The sequence below is a fragment of the Cotesia glomerata genome, linkage group LG9, assembly GCF_020080835.1.
Source record: "Cotesia glomerata isolate CgM1 linkage group LG9, MPM_Cglom_v2.3, whole genome shotgun sequence".
NCBI classification, from domain to species: domain Eukaryota; kingdom Metazoa; phylum Arthropoda; class Insecta; order Hymenoptera; family Braconidae; genus Cotesia; species Cotesia glomerata.
The window spans coordinates 8,156,014-8,172,669 of record NC_058166.1 but is presented as its reverse complement, the minus strand read 5'-3'; the positions used below and the strand labels follow the sequence as shown (position 1 = coordinate 8,172,669).

The 16,656-nt window shown below is 28.7% G+C and overlaps 1 protein-coding gene across 3 annotated transcripts in view; it reads left to right on the top strand.

The window, feature by feature from the left end:
- The first annotated feature begins 3,234 nt into the window (after positions 1-3,234).
- Positions 3,235-16,656, top strand: part of LOC123271496 (head-specific guanylate cyclase) — a 296,342-nt gene continuing 282,920 nt past the window's right edge. Inside the window, exons 1-3 of one of the 3 annotated variants that reach the window (XM_044737841.1) lie at positions 3,309-3,326; positions 3,428-3,552; positions 4,291-4,791. In XM_044737841.1, the coding sequence (XP_044593776.1) occupies positions 4,522-4,791 (270 nt within the window). In that variant the 5' untranslated portion in view covers positions 3,309-3,326; positions 3,428-3,552; positions 4,291-4,521. Of the gene's footprint in view, positions 3,553-4,290; positions 4,792-16,656 lie in introns of all 3 variants that reach the window. The other 2 variants (XM_044737842.1, XM_044737840.1) reach the window with 2 other exon arrangements.

The window sequence follows — 16,656 nt, the reverse complement described above, 5'->3', positions numbered from 1 at the left end:
TGTAGGGGTTAGTTATCGGTCTTGCAAGCGCGCGGCTCGGGTTCGAATCTCGGTTAGAACGGATTTTCACGATATTTCTATAATTAGCGAACGTTAGGTTTAAATTAAGAGTCACACGGTCTGAATTTGCAATAGCTCTACAATCCAAATAAAATAAAGATATGACAGTGGCAAAGTCTTTTTTTTATTATTTTTAACTTCCCGCTAAGAAAATCGAAGATTTTCAAAAATCGGGAAGTTATTGTTTTCACCCCGTTTTGCAACAATCGAGTTTTCATCAGATCTCGACGTTTGAAGGTCACAGGAAGCTTCCCTGACTATCCCCGCGAGGTTGTCACGGTGTCTGTATGTGTGTGTGTGTGTGTGTGTGTGTGTGTGTGTGTGTGTGTGTGTGTGTGTGTGTGTGTGTGTGTGTGAAAGTATGTGAACCGCTTATAACTTTTGAACGGCTTGACCGATTTTATCGCGGTTGGTGCCATTCGAAAGGGCTTGACCAAACTTAGATTTTGAAAACTATTTGGACCGATTCAGATCAATAGATTTTGAAAAATCGTAAAAAAACTGAAAAAAAAATTTTTTTCAAATGTGGTTCTTTTGGAATAACTTTTAAACGGCTTAAAGGTTCAATTCCAAAAACTAATCAGCTCTTAACCTCAAAAAAGCACGTCGATCGCCACCAGTCCGGTCAAAATCGGTTGATTCGTTCGAGAGATATCGTGAACGAAAGAAAACTGAAAAAAGTGTTTTTTCGGAATAACTCCAAAATTCCTAGCGCGATCAATTCAAAATTTAAGATTCTTTGTGAGGCTTGAAAAACTACGTCGAATGCTTCTAACCGCGTAAAAATCGGTTTATTCATTCAAAAGTTATTGCGGTTTAAAAATTCAAAAAATAGTGTCTTATCAAATCTCTATCAGACTTTTGAGCTCGAAGAGCTTTAAAGCATAGGAAAGCAATCTCTTTGAGCTCGGAGAGCTCAAAATAACCCGTAAATTGTATTTTTGAGCTCGAAGAGCTCAAAAACGTCATTGGTGCAATTTTAAGCGCCTAAGTATGGAATTAGCGGGAAGTTGCAGGGATGGCCTTCAGGGTCAACCGTTTTCCTAATTTTTTATCAAATGGCATACGCCGAACATAGCATGCCGCTAGCAGCAGCCATTTTTATCTGAATCCATTCCCCTTTCCTTTCTTTCCCCTCGCCTACATCATATTAACCAATAAGGATCTTTTTTACAGTAGAGATGTAGGCTCAGTAGGCTAAATTTATGGTTCTAAAACGGTAATTTCAGCCTATCTTTGGTAAAAGCGGATAAAAATACTACTTGTAGACTGAAATTACGGTTCTGACAAACACGTCATCATAGTCGAAAAAATCTAAAATCATTATTTCAGCCTATAACTTCTCGAGTAGGTTGTGGAGGCTCAAAATATGTTTTTAATTTTGACTCGGGAATCACCGTACGTACTGTTTTTCTTGTCGTCAGTGGATGAACCGACCAATCTCGGAGGATCCACCGTGGAAACACTATAAAACCACGGTGGTGGAATGGAACAAATACACTGTGGAAACACGATGCAACTCACCGTGGTTACTCAGTTTTCCACCGTGGTTTCACTGCAGTACCTTTGGTGGAACCACGGTGATTCGAAACCGCGAGGGTGCAAAGGTGGACGATCTTATGAACTCCACCGTCCATCTTACAGCATTAAACAAATTCTATTTTATTTAAAACTTTCAGAGATGGTCACATATGTCTATGTATAATTTTTTGACCAAAAATAGTGTTGAAGATCCCCGGTAAATGGTGTTTGATCACTAAATTTTTTTGCTACATATCTCAAATCAAAACCATTGATGTTTCAAACCAAAACCATTTATTTACTCTCCTTAAGGACTTATCTGAAAATGGTTTTTAGTGTAATCAATTATTAAACAAATTTTTATTTAATACGAAAAAAAAAACTTGATTCGAGTGAAAAATTCTTGAACCAAGAAAATTATTTAGAACAGCTTCATTGCCTTGGTTTAAGTAGAAAAGTTTTTGAACAGAAATTATTCTTGGTTTATATAAATTTTACTTGATTCAAGAATTTTTGGTGGTATTTCAAGACGATGAAACTCTTTGAAATTATTTTCGTGATTCAAGAATTTTTCTCATGCATTGTTAATTTTTTTTTTCCATTGCATTTCCAATGCAAAAATAAAACATCAAAAAATTGTAATCAATTTTTCTTTGCGCTCGTACATGGCCATGTAAACAATTTTTTTCATGGATTCGTTTGTTATAAAATCAACTTCGAAATTTAAATATTAATATGTGGTCTATTTCCCAGTAACTTTCGTCAAATTTACAACCAAATATTCCATGTGATAAATAAATTGTCCTATTATGAGACTCCAGTTACCTTCTAAATTCTAAACCAAAAAACCTATAAAGCTCAAACAGCTAGAAAATATGTTAAAACGATAAACGATTTCATTTTATCCTGTCCTGCAATCCCATCCCTCGTAGCACAGTATTTTTTATCTCCTATTGTACTCACATTATATAGGTACAATCCAAAATGTTACTCACAAGGTATTTCTTAGTGCACCTCAATTCAATATAATAATAATAGATACACTTTTATCTCTTCTACTTCTTATTCTTGAGCGACCTCACTGACATGAATCGATCGGGTAATCGTTGTCTGGCGACGTTCCCACTGGGCCATCTTTCAGCTGTATATCGGAAATGTACGTAAAACTTAGTTATCAACCCTTTTTCGGATGGACAGAGATCCATTAGTTCCATGATGGGCACAAATTTACTTTAAATTAACGTCCTTTCATCTACGTTCTTACTTTCCCGATCGAGTCCTGGCTTAACCCCCCCTCCCCTTTTCCTTTATTCTCAAACAAAAAGCTCCGAGCTTCTAGCTCCGATAAATCTATTTTTCAAACAGTTAAAAAATATTACCCTGGAATAGAATTACCAGGTGACTTTTTCAGAGTACGAGAGGGTCAGGTGAGAGTACAAAGTGGTATAGAAGCGCCCGCGCGGGTTTCCACCTAAATATATCATACACATACACTTGGTTAAGGTAAAAAACGCATGCGCAAATTATAAATCTAGGTTCTTTGTCTGTTATATGGCGCTTTTAGTGGTTTCTCTTTTCAACCCTCGCCCTCCAGCTGGTGATCCCAGAGCTTGGGAAAGAACTGGTGGGTGGAAGTCCCTCGTTCGGTCAATTCCTCACCAGTATGGCGCTACGCGCTCAAACATTAACATTTATCGTAATGTCGGTACTGTAAACATACATTTGTTTAATGTGTACTCATGATCGTGGGTTGCGCGCGAATTTTCAATAAGTTATTTACAACAATAAGACTTGAAAAAAATTTTGTTGATGATATTCATTAATAGTTTTTCGTTTGTTCGTTTAGTTACAAAATATTGGATTGTTTGGTTTTAATGTTTGCGAATGAAAGACATCGAGAATCTAAGTCAAATGTGGACACGGTTGTTACGAGCTCGTGCTCATTAGCCTAGAGAATAAGTGTGAAAAAAGGTTCTTTTATTTGTAATAATAATAATAATAATAATAATAATAATAATAATAATAATAATAATAATAATAATAATAATAATAATAATAATAATAATAATAATAATAATAATAATAATAATAATAATAATAATAATAATAATAATAATAATAATAATAATAATAATAATAATAATAATAATAATAATAATAATAATAATAATAATAATAATAATAATAATAATAATAATAATAATAATAATAATAATAATAATAATAATAATAATAATAATAATAATAATAATAATAATAATAATAATAATAATAATAATAATAATAATAATAATAATAATAATAATAATAATAATAATAATAATAATAATAATAATAATAATAATAATAATAATAATAATAATAATAATAATAATAATAATAATAATAATAATAATAATAATAATAATAATAATAATAATAATAATAATAATAATAATAATAATAATAATAATAATAATAATAATAATAATAATAATAATATTTATAATTATAATTTCAGAAAAAAAAAAATTACTCAGAATAAAAATAATTTTCATAAAAAAATTTCCTCAACAAAATAAAATTTTTTTTTTTTTTTTTTTGTAAGCATTAATAATTATTATTATTATTATTATTATTATTATTATTATTATTATTATTATTATTATTATTATTATTGTTATTGTTGTTGTGGTTGTTGTTGTTATTTTTAATTCGATAAATTTTCAGTTAACAGACAACTATTAAAATTTGGTTGTTAAATTAGATTAATCCCGATAAATTAATTCAGGAGTTGATTGTAACAGAGTGAGAACGGGTAATTAACATAAATAAATAGGGATGCCTGGATAATTAATAGAGGATCGTAGAACTAGCAACGAGAGTTGCTGCTTAGTTGTAGCATTGACCTCCCACGAGGCTTAGTGGGACATAGCGGCGGTGGTGTGAACAGTAAGCAAGATGGCATGCCCATTCTCACGTGGATTCACCAGGACCAAATTGGAAAGTGATCGCGAAGGGTGTGATGACGAAGGCTCCAGTGGGAGGAAATTTAGCAATGATTCTATTGGGAAACTGCCCTGTAAAAGTGAGAGGTTCAGAACTTGCAGACAATCCTCCATTCAAATCACCTCATCGCTACTAGGAGAGGAGATCGACGATCAAGAAGACACTCAGACTCTTAATCTCAAACATCTCAGAGCTGCTGTCCTCATTCTTACTAAACCATCGGTAATTTTTAATTATTTTTACTAGCTGTCAACTGCTCGAGTTGAAATTTGTTTTTTTTAATTTAGTAAAATAATTTTTTATTTGCAAGGATAAATAGTATAAATATTATCGAAATGCTTTATAAGTTAATCTTAAAAAATGAAAATTATTTTTAGCTTTGTATATTGACATCTCTATAATTGTAATCAAGATTCTAATCAACTTAAAATATATAAAATTAGTTCACCAACAATGTAATCATTACGTTTTATTTACTAAAATGATTATTTTCTTATCAACTAACAAAATATCGACAAAATATTATCATCTCAAAACACTAACTGAGACCGATGTATTTTAAGAAATTAATTTAATTTCTATTGGTTTAATAGTTTGTTCCAGTCAGGCATGTTTAAAAAAGGGTTTTTTTTATTAGTTTGTATAGATATAGATTATTGAAGGTATATATTTAGTTTATTTTTATTCCAGCTTATCTAAAAATTGAAGTACTATTACGAAAACTAATGAAAATGCTTACTCATTTTGAGCTAGATATTTGAAATAAACTTTCAAAATTATTATCCTTTATTAAAAAGTTGATGTGACGTTTTCATTGTTGTAGCTTTTCGTTGCTATGGTAACCACTTTGGCAACGGTTACTATGGAAACGATTACCATGGCAACGGTTGATTATTAATAAATAAAATTTGTGAAAATTAATTAAATTGTCGATAATAACAATTTTAACAGAAGCGCGCGAAGCGCGCTCGATTTTCTAGTTATTTAAATTTTATTTCGTTTTAAAAAAACTAAGGTTACAAATGAGCAATTGAGCATGAATTATATACTAAAACTTTTTTCGAAACACGCTGAATTTTTTGGTTTAAATTTTATGTATAATTGCTTAGTAATTTTTTCAGTTTAGCATTTAAAAAAACGAATCTATTCAATAGTATAGATTAATAATTTATAAAGTAATTGTTATACTTCAGTGAAATTTTTTAAATTCATTTAATTTAAATGAATAAAAAATCAAAACTTTTGTTTTATAAGAGTACATAAAATATGTAAATGATTTTATAGTAAAGCAGTAAATCTGAACTTCAAAAAAGTTTCAGAAACTTTAATGTGAAACATCTTGAGAAGTTACGTATCAGAAAGAAAACAAATTTTACTTCAATTTCAAACTTGCGAAAGAATTTGAACTTAACGAAAAAAAGGTTTTTATAATACGAATGCTAACTTTTTTTTTTAAATAAAAAATTTCAGATAATAATTAAAAAAATAGATTATTAATAATTATAATTAATAAGAAACTAATCAATTGTTAAGAGCCAAAAATTTACTCCTCAAAAATAATATTAAATAAATAAAACAATTACGGATTTTAATTAAAGTCTTGAAAGTTATAGCACATTTAAATCTTATGATTGCAGATAATTAAGTTTATCCCGGCTAATTAAATATCTAAGATGAAAGCTTTTAAGAGTTTACATGAGAGCAGGAATAATACGTTGGTAACTAGTGCCTAGTTTACTAAGAATAAGTCACGGTTATTAATCATCATCGTACGTAAATGTGACTGAGCTTCAGCTATTCACCGTATCAACAATTGTTTCCTATTTCATTCGAGTAGTCAATGAGCATAAAGAATTCTTGGCTATTCATCTTTTTACAAAAATAAGCTATTATTAAAAAAACTTATGATTCATCCCAATTGAAAATAATATTTGACAACAAAATTAAATGTGAGAAGTTTCGGAAAAATTTTTAATTAAAATTTAACAATTAATTTGATGGATACTAACGACATGCTCTACTTATTTACTTGAAATAATAGATGTTTATCTTTCCATCTTTTGTTTATTTTCGCATATACACTGTAAAAAATTTTCGGAGTGAACGCGGAGTGAATGAAGAGTGAATGATTTTTAATTGATTCACTCCCAGCGGGAGTGATATTTACTCCGAGAAGGAGTTAATTTTTATTAATAATAAAATTAATTCCGCATTCACTCCCAAAATAAATGAATTTAGAAATAAATAAATTTTTGTAAAGAAAATATTTTTATAAACCCTTTTTATATTTAATTATTAAAAATTAAATTTATTATTTTTAATAACATTTCGTTTTAATTATTATTATAATGTTTTTATTTATTTTTTTTATAAATTAACTATAATTAAAAATTTTCAAAAAAAACATGCAGATATATATATACTAGCGGACCCGACAGACGTTGTCATGTACACATGTCTCAAATTTATAAATTTTAGAAATGAGCTTGTATAGTTAAAAACATCATTAGTTAACAATATGCAATGGACATTCTTCAATAATTAACATTTTCGTAAATATAAGCCCATTCAGATTTTATACTCATCAAGAGCTTTCATTTGAGTACCCACATGAATTTTTTCATATATATATATGATATTTATAAAATATATGAAAAGTGTATGTGGGTAATCAAGGTCAAAAACAATTTATAAATAAAAAATCTATTAAATAAACATTTTCTCGTGGACTGAATTGTGAATCTAAACAATTTTGGAATCCACCGGAAGACACACAAAAAATTTCATTATAATCGGTCCAGCCGTTTAGGAGGAGTTCAGTGACAAACACACGCACAGAAGAAATATATATCGATACTGCCATTCTAATACGTCGTATCCCACAAAATTTGACATATTGACTTTTTTTTAAAAATAGAATCACAACAATATTATGCAAATCATGTTAAAAATTTAAAAGTCAAATAGTTTAATAACTATTTTTAAATAAATATTTTCATCCGTTGAATCCCATTTAATCAATGTTAAAAATGAACTGTTTTTACCGTCTGCTGTAAAATTTACTAAATGTGGGATACGATGTATTAGAATGGCAGTATTGATATATATATATATAAAGATTAATTAATTGTGAGATTTTTTTTGTAAAACGAAAATTCATCCTTATTTTATTTATTTTAAAAACTCCGAACGCAGATGTTTTTCGGAGTGAAATTCGAAATCACTCCGAAATCACTCTGAAATCACTCCGCAAATAAAAACTCCGGATTCACTCCCTACGCGGAGTTATTAATTACTTCACTCCGGAACTCCGAATGATGCGAGTGAAATTCACTCCCGATTCACTCTGGATTTTTTACAGTGTACATATATATTTTGACTGAAAATAAATACTCGGCAAAACGTAAATAAATCGTAAACTTTCTTTTAAATCGACTTTATAATCTCAAAATAACAATCACAAAACTATTGCTTTGGTAAAACATTATTCTTATGTTTAATCAATTTTTAATATAAATGTTAAAAATAAAAATCTGGAAAACAGTTGATCCTCCAATTGACCCTACAGACCATCTGTCAAGCTTTCCGCGCTCATAAATTTATCTACTAGTAATTTATTTTTGAGCTCTTCTCAGAGTTCAAAATCTGGAATTTGTTTTAAAACAGACTCGCTTGTTCATTCTTGAACTGCGATATTTTTTGAACGAGTTGTTTGATTTTGATTTTCTTGGCGGTATTCGATGCAGATTTTCAAGCACAAAGTTTTTATAAGACCTTAGATCGATCAGTTAACTTATTAGAAATTGATTTCAAGAAAATATAAGAAACAAATTTTTATAAATTTTATTTTTTTAATCCACAGATTCGGTAGAATCTGGCGCCAAGTTCCGTTCAAATCCATTGTAAACGGAGCGCCAGACTACCGACTATGTTTACTGTAAGCAGAACGGTATTTTGAGGTTGCAAAATTTTATTTAATTCTACGGTACTTCTTGTTCCTAAATTTTATATTATAACAGTAATTCATGCTTTATTTTACTGATATTAATTAATTATATTCAATTATAATAATTAATCTACTTGAAATTATTAAATTTTATCAGCACAAACTATAGCAAGCTCAAAAATTTCGATCCTGACTTTTTTTTTATATAAAAAGTGACATGCCACAGACTTAATAATTTGAGAATGCATGGTAATCTTCCTATAGATAGGAAACTACAGTTAAAAAAATACATTTCACAGCTTGCATCTACATCCGCCAGGGTGCGCTGGAATTGTTTTTACATAAACTATAGCTTCAAGAGGATAGTTTGCTATAAAAAATGCAGCCAATGCGAGATTTAAGTTGGTACCAATTGTAAATTTTTATTATAATTACAAAAAATACTAAAATCCGAACAAAAACAGTTTCACTGTAAAAAAAAGTGCCATTCGGAAGCCGAAATGGAAGTATATTTCATTTTTTACTTATTAATTAAAATTACAATTAGATTTTAACGTACGATTTTTTTTTGTAATCATTAGACTCAAAGTTTACACAGTTATTATATACAATTTATTATAATCAATAATTATTACATGAGATTTGTTAATTACTTATTATTTACATGAAATTTGTTATAATTAATCAATTTTGTATAATGTTGACTTAATTTTGGGACCATAATTTTTTTTTTTCATTTATTGTTTAATTATTATTATTATTATTATTGTTATCAAAATTATTATTATGACATATTTATCTTTATCGCGTTCGGATTATAATCTTTTTTTTTCCTAGAAAAAAAAAATAATTGAAAAGTAACTTTGTTAAATAAATTATGGTTAATTTCTTCATTTTTTTTTTTTTTATTTTTATCTGTTTAATTTCTGTCAATTAATATTGCCAAGTAAGTTTTACTTCGGAGGAGTGTACTCTGCTGACATAATCTTTATTTTTTTATAGAATGATTGAGTAATTAGATATAAAATTATAAATACATTTGATTTTTAACTCTTATAGAACTTAAAAAGTTTGGAAAATCCAAAAGTGCACGCCTCATAACGCTCATTCATTTTTTAAGAAAAAATAAATTGTGTAACTGATAAAAAAAAAAGAAAATTATAATTAAGTAATTTCTTACAGAGTACTTTTTTTTTTTTTAAATATCAGCGCCCTTTTTTCTTGTTATATGCGTACGCAGTCTAAAAAAATCTAGCTTTATCAAGTGGCGCCATAGTTTTTACGTGACAAATAAGAAAAATTCGTTTGTCTTTGTACGGTTATATCGTAATAAATTTTAATAAAAATTCAATTTAAAAAAAAAATACGTAAACTAGGCTACTGATATGAAATACGGACCCAGTTCATCGCATTCGTAAACTAATAAAAAAGGTCCGGTCTTGAAATATCAATTTGTTCGGGAGTAATCATTGGTACATCCAAAATGGGGTGACATCCAGACGTCCACGTAAAATTGTTTTCAAAACGTTTTTTTTTTCAAAATAGCTACATGAAATGATTTTAGAAAGTAAAAAATGGTTTGATTTAAATGATTTCTCCGTGTACATCTACTTATATTATTGTATAAGTGTAATATGGTTGTGATAGAGACATTTAAAGATCACAAAATTGCTTGACCTTGACGAGTCGAGTATAAAGCACAACCTCACGCGCTTCGCGCTATGAGGCGTGCAATTAATATTTTGCTTCCCTCCTCCTCTCTACGTGGTAAAGGCCTACTGGAGACCCGCCACGTAAAAGAAAGGGGACGCATCTTAACACACAGTACCTCATGGGTGATGTGGAAATCTGTGTAATGACGAAGTTACTGGCTAATTCACTGCTTCATGGATGAATCACGTATAACAACTTTATTTTAGACTCAGATAGTTTTTTTCTACTATTAAATTTGCTTTCAGAACGTTTTTATCTCTCAGATTTTACTGTTAAATTAAAAAAAAGGGAAAGAATTATTGTACTTCAATACTTTTCAATCAGTTTTATATAGACAAAACGACTGCAAGAGTAAAATTTCATAAAAATGATCATAAGGTGGATATTTTTTGTTTTAGAAAAAAATGAATGCACATGAATTGAAGCTTAATTTCTTAGCTTTCAGATGCATTTTACAGAAATCGAATATCTTGACGCATTCAAAAGTTATTTGAAAAAAAAGTGGTGAAAGTATCAAATTTTCAAAATTTCAGAATTTTAAAATGCTGTAATTTCTAAACTATTTAACCGATTAAGCTCATATTTGAACTTGACCTTCCTAATAGTCTATAGAATAAGTATGTTGAGTTTAGTTCAGATCCCTTGAGAATTCTCCACGCTATCGTCGTGATAAGCCGCGTTATATCGTATATATATATATATATATATATATATATATATATATATATAATATATATATATATATATATATATATATATATTAGACTGGGCCAAAAACTGACTATTTTTTTTTCTATCGATACTGTGAAAATATCATTCATGATGATAAAAAATTATTGTGCAAGTTTGAGTCCTTAATAATAATATTAAGGGTGTATCGTTACGACTATTGATTTTTCAACAGTAATCGCATTTTTACTCAAAATTCGTTAATTATCAATCTGAAAAATTTTAGCGATATGTATTCTAATAGGAAATTAAATTTCCTAAAAAAGTTATCTTTGTAAATTACTGTAAAACAAGCCGTTTCCTTGTAATCATGCCTTAAACAAAGATTTATTTTTTCAATTTTGCGTTTCAATTTTGGATTTTTGTAGCTACCAGAAATATCAATATTTTTACAATTTAAAATACTTATTTTCAAAGGAAATTTAATGCTCTACAAAAAAGGTCTCTTAACATTTTTGATTAAATTCACTCCTTTCAAAGTTATTCGACGTTGAAGTTAAATTCAAAAATAATTTATCGTTTTTTTCGCGTTACACATGATTTTTTCCTTTTGATTGAAAAATTTATGACTTTAATATTGAGAATAATTTTTTGTTGGAAGACTAAATTTTTATAAAATCATAATTTACCAATGTATTATTTTGCTTTTTAACGATTAATTATCGACATAAATTCATTTTTACTGTATTTAACTAACTCCAATAGTAAAATAAATTCGGTCCCTTTATTATAAATTATTTATTTGTATAGGGATATATTGTTTCTATAAACTTACACTTTTAAACTTCCGTTTTAGCCCTCTTGTTGTTTTGTCCTTTTTAATGTCAACGAGAATTTAATTTTACTCTCCCTCCACGATTACATTTGTAAGTGTTTATTAGCGAAGTCGACCACCTGAAAATGACCTTGAAAGTTTCACGTTACAGCGCTGCGAGTTATCGTGAGCTTTTCCGTAATCTGTTACCGAAGCTGAAAACATAGCCTTCCTTTCTCCCACCACCTTGCTTCTATTATTGCGCTTTTCAAAAAAGGGAATACTATCCGTGTATAATAACTTTGATTTCCTTTGATCGGAAAATGACCTTGATTGTTATACGCTACAGCGCTGCCTTTCTTCACGCCAAAGCGCTGCGAGGTATCGTGAGCTTTTCCGTAATCTATTACTGAAGCTGAAAATATAGCCTTTCTTCACTCCCACCCCCTGCTTTTTATCATTGCATTGTTCAAAAAAAATGAATACTCTTTGTGCATAATTACTTTGATTCTATTCTTCATTGTGCAAAGTAACTTAAACGTTGTCAACGCAAATTTGAGTTTTCATTAAGTATTTATTTATTGTTTGGTATATAATTTTATTCTTTTATTTCTTTAGATTGTTTAATTGTAATTGATAGTTTGAATTTATTTATGGTATCTAATTGTTTCAGTATTACAAATTAAGCGTTTAGTTAATTCTGTGTTTGTGAATTGTTTCATTACGTTACTTTGTAACGTTTAAGTTCGATTTGATAAAAAACTCGCCACTATGTCATTGGAGAAAACTTATTTAATCGGTGTTCCTATTGAGAAAATTAATAACCGTAAGCTTCCGACTGTCAAAGAAGTTTTATCATTATTTTTTTATCAACATAAAGTTCTCAAATTAAAAATTTATGATAGTGCTTCAAAAACTGCTAGTGTCGTTCAAGACTGCTGGAATAATTTGCAGATTTCAACTTCTGGTTTTTGCAACATTGTAAAGAAAATAATTAGTATTTTCACAAAATCAAAAGATTTACTGTGCAATCGCAAAAAATCACGTGCTCAAAAACAAAGAGAAAATAGCTTTGAAAAAACTCGAACAATTATTTGACATCGCTGGGAAGAATAGTTTAAAAGGTTTCGATAGAAATAATAATATTGATTTTCAACTTCCAATGTCTTCAAATCTGCAAGAAAAATAATAATAATATCTCAGACGAAAACACGAAGAAATAATGGAAATAGAGGCGATAGGTACGTATTCATTAATAATAGTTTAATAAAGTCAAAATAACTATTTTGTACCGTGCTAATAATAAGTTACTATGTTCTAATGAATAAATACTTATCTAAATTATTATATTCAATAAATTTTAAGTTTTATTACAAAGTAAGAAAAATTCTTCAATAAAGAATCAATTTTCTCAACTGATGAAAATATATCTAAGAAAACTAAAATAATTTGATTCAAATCGAATTGTTTTAGGCCAATGAAATTATTTCACGCTCGAAAAATCTCAGATTTTCCTAAAATTTATATGGCTGATGATATAATCTTTTTTCTGTACAATTAACTTAAATTATGTTAAGATTGGACAATTTTTATAACTTATTTTTGCATATTTTCTACACAAAAATAATATTTTAGTAGTTAATTGCCTTGCAAACTTACACAATTGTGTAATTTTTATCATACTCTTACAAAAATTAAGGAAGTAAGAAAGAAATCCAAGTATTCGGAGGATTTCCAACAGGCTGTAACTTGTGAAAAAATTATCGTACAGTAAATAAAAAAAAAGGAAATTGCAGCAAATTTTGATTAGGCAATTGATTTTTTAAAAAACTACGAAAAGCCCTTTTTGTTGCTTTTAAATTCATGTAATGATTAAAAATTTTTTTCAAAAATCAATGGCTAATTCTTGTAGAAAATTCATCCAAGTTTTCAAAACCCATCTTGAATTTTCTTTACGATCATTGGTTGATGAGGTATTGATAATCAAAGACAGAATGGTCTTTTTTCATTAAAACGCCGATATCTCAGCGAGAAATGCTCAAATCGAGGTTTTCAAACTAACAAATCGAAGCTCAATGAGCAAGATATCCAGTCCATATAGAGATTAAATCAAAAAAATTTTTTCCAAATCCATAAGCTAAGAATAAAAACCAAAAAAAATTTCAAAAATTTTTATCTCGGTAGATTTCTTAAGATTAGGAATAAAAAAATTTTTGGAACTCAGATCCAAAAAATAAAATACTGAAAGCTGAAATTTGCTTTTTTTTTATTTGTTGTACGATAGTTTTTATAAGTTACAGACTGTTGAAAATACCCCAAATATTTTGATTTTTCTTGCTCCCCTTATTTTTGTAAGAAGTGTATTTTCTATTTAACAATGTCAAAAATAATTTATATTTTTCAGAAGACACCTCTCGTGATTATAACAGTAATGATGATTGTGATGCTACAACATATAGTAAGGAGTTGAAATCAAAGTGAGATTCATTTATGAGTCAAAATTCAAAATGTGTCTAACTTTGAAACAGATTTTTTAACAGCAAAACGGACACCAAAAATTAATATTATGACGCCAGAATTAGCTGCTGCACTGGATCGTGGTAATGTAAGTAGCCGAAGCGCCACATATGTTTTGGCAGCTACTTTAAAAAGTGTGGGATTCGATACTCGGAATGTAAATTTGAGTTATAAAACTATTCAACGACAGCGTATAATTCATCGGAAAGAAATTGCTAAAGGCTTAAAAGAAGACTTAAAATTCAATGACAATTATGTGGTCCATTGGGATGGTAAACTGCTAAGTGATATTGTTGGGACAGAAACAGTAGATAGGCTTCCGGTGCTTTTAACATCGTCTGGCAGTGAACAGCTATTGGGTATTCCAAAAATTAATTCAGGATCTGGGATTGAGCAAGCTTTTAGCTGTATACTCAACTATGGAGCAATGGGGTGTCAGTAATTACATAAAAGCGATATGCTTTGATACTGCAGCAACCAATACGGGTAAATTTTAATTATTAGTCTTATTTACTTGAAAAAGCTCAGATTTGAAAAAGTAGAGAAAAATTATACTTAAGATCTTTTCACAATTATTTTTTCAATATTCCAATTAAAAACCTCTAAAACCGACAAGTTGATTTTTTGCCAAAAATAAAGTTTTCTGTGGTCAGATGATAATATTTAAAAATAAACTTTATTACAAAAATTAACTCCACTGATTGTTATATTTTCAGAATTTATGGAAGTAATATAGTTCAAAATAAAAAATCACTTGATTTGCCATTCATGTTTCTAATCAAATCTTTATCTTTCTAATCTATAGGAATTCATCATGGCGCTGGCGTAGAGCTTGAGAAAATTCTGAAACGAAAGCTTATATGGTTACCCTGTCGTCATCATGTAATTGAACTTGTCATAAAAGGCGTTTTTGAAGCTTACTGGCCAGTACAATCAGGTCCGAACGTTCCATTTTTAATCGATTTAAAATCGGTTGGAATAAAATCAACACATCCCAATATAACGCTGGCATCAACGATAAGATAGTGGCTAATATACTATTAAACCAAAAAGATGAACTATTAAGTTTTATCGATAATTATTCGCAGGTATATTTTGAGTTGTTATTTGAGTTGTAAAAGTACACAGAAAAACTTTTTGGTCAAAGAAAATTTTCATTTTAGGCAAGATAGTGTTCTTTTTAATAATTTTCTTAATTCAAGTTGACCACGTTTTGTGTACACAATTTAAAATCTCCAGTTCTCATGTAAAGATATTACCTTTCAATAATAACAGAAATGATCATATTTTTTTGCAGAAATTTCTTCCAAGAAATGACTATCGAGAATTTTGGAGTTATCATCTATTTTCTTGGGAGCTACGCCAAAGGATAATTACACTTTTAAATGTCCGGGAGCAATGAGTCATGCTCGTTGGATGTCGAAGGCGATTTATTGTTTGAAAATATTTATTTTTCGAACAGAGTTTAAGATTACACCTAAAGAGTTAAATAATCTTCGTCATATTTGTATTTTCATAGTTACAACTTATATAAAAGCTTGGTTTACTTCATCCTCGGCAATTTTGGCTCCAAATAATGATTTGACTTTGATGCAACAATTGATATTATATAACAAAATAAACTCGACTGTATCGCAAGCTGCTCTCAAGAAAATGGTGAGACATTTATGGTATTTGAGTGATCAATTAGCCATAATGTCTCTATTTGATGATTCTATTGACCTGACTGTGAAGAAAAAAATGATTGAAAATCTAATAAATAATAAATCATCAAATACTAAAACCAGAAAATATGAAGTAGCAAGCGATTCAGATGAATTGCTAGAAAAAGATATCAGTGACTTCATTTCTGTAGAATCGCTCACCATATTCAAAGAATTTGATTTGCCGTATGATTTTATCGATAAAGACATAAGCAATTGGTCCAATAATGATAGTTCTCAAGAGTGTAAGGAATTTTTTGGAAAATTAGCTATCGTCAATGATGTTGCAGAACGTGGTGTATCATTAATTGAAGATTACAATAAGTGTCTCACTAAAAACGAAGAACAACTTCAGTATTTGTTGTTAGCCGTTAGTGAACACCGGAAAAATACCCAAATTGTAATAAAGTAATTTGATTGAATAATTATTTTTTCAACTGATCATTCGCCATGATTTGATAACAATTAAAGAATTTTTTTTGTAAAATATAAATTATAAGTGAAAATAAAATGATTTTTTATCTCTTTTATTGATTTAATTTGTTTTGACTTATTATTCAATTTTTTTCTGTAAGTAAAAAGTATGTCACTAGGCAAATAAATAATTTATAATAAAGGGACCGAATTTATTTTACTATTGGAGTTAGTTAAATACAGTAAAAATGAATTTATGTCGATAATTAATCGTTAAAAAGCAAAATAATACATTGGTAAATTATGATTTT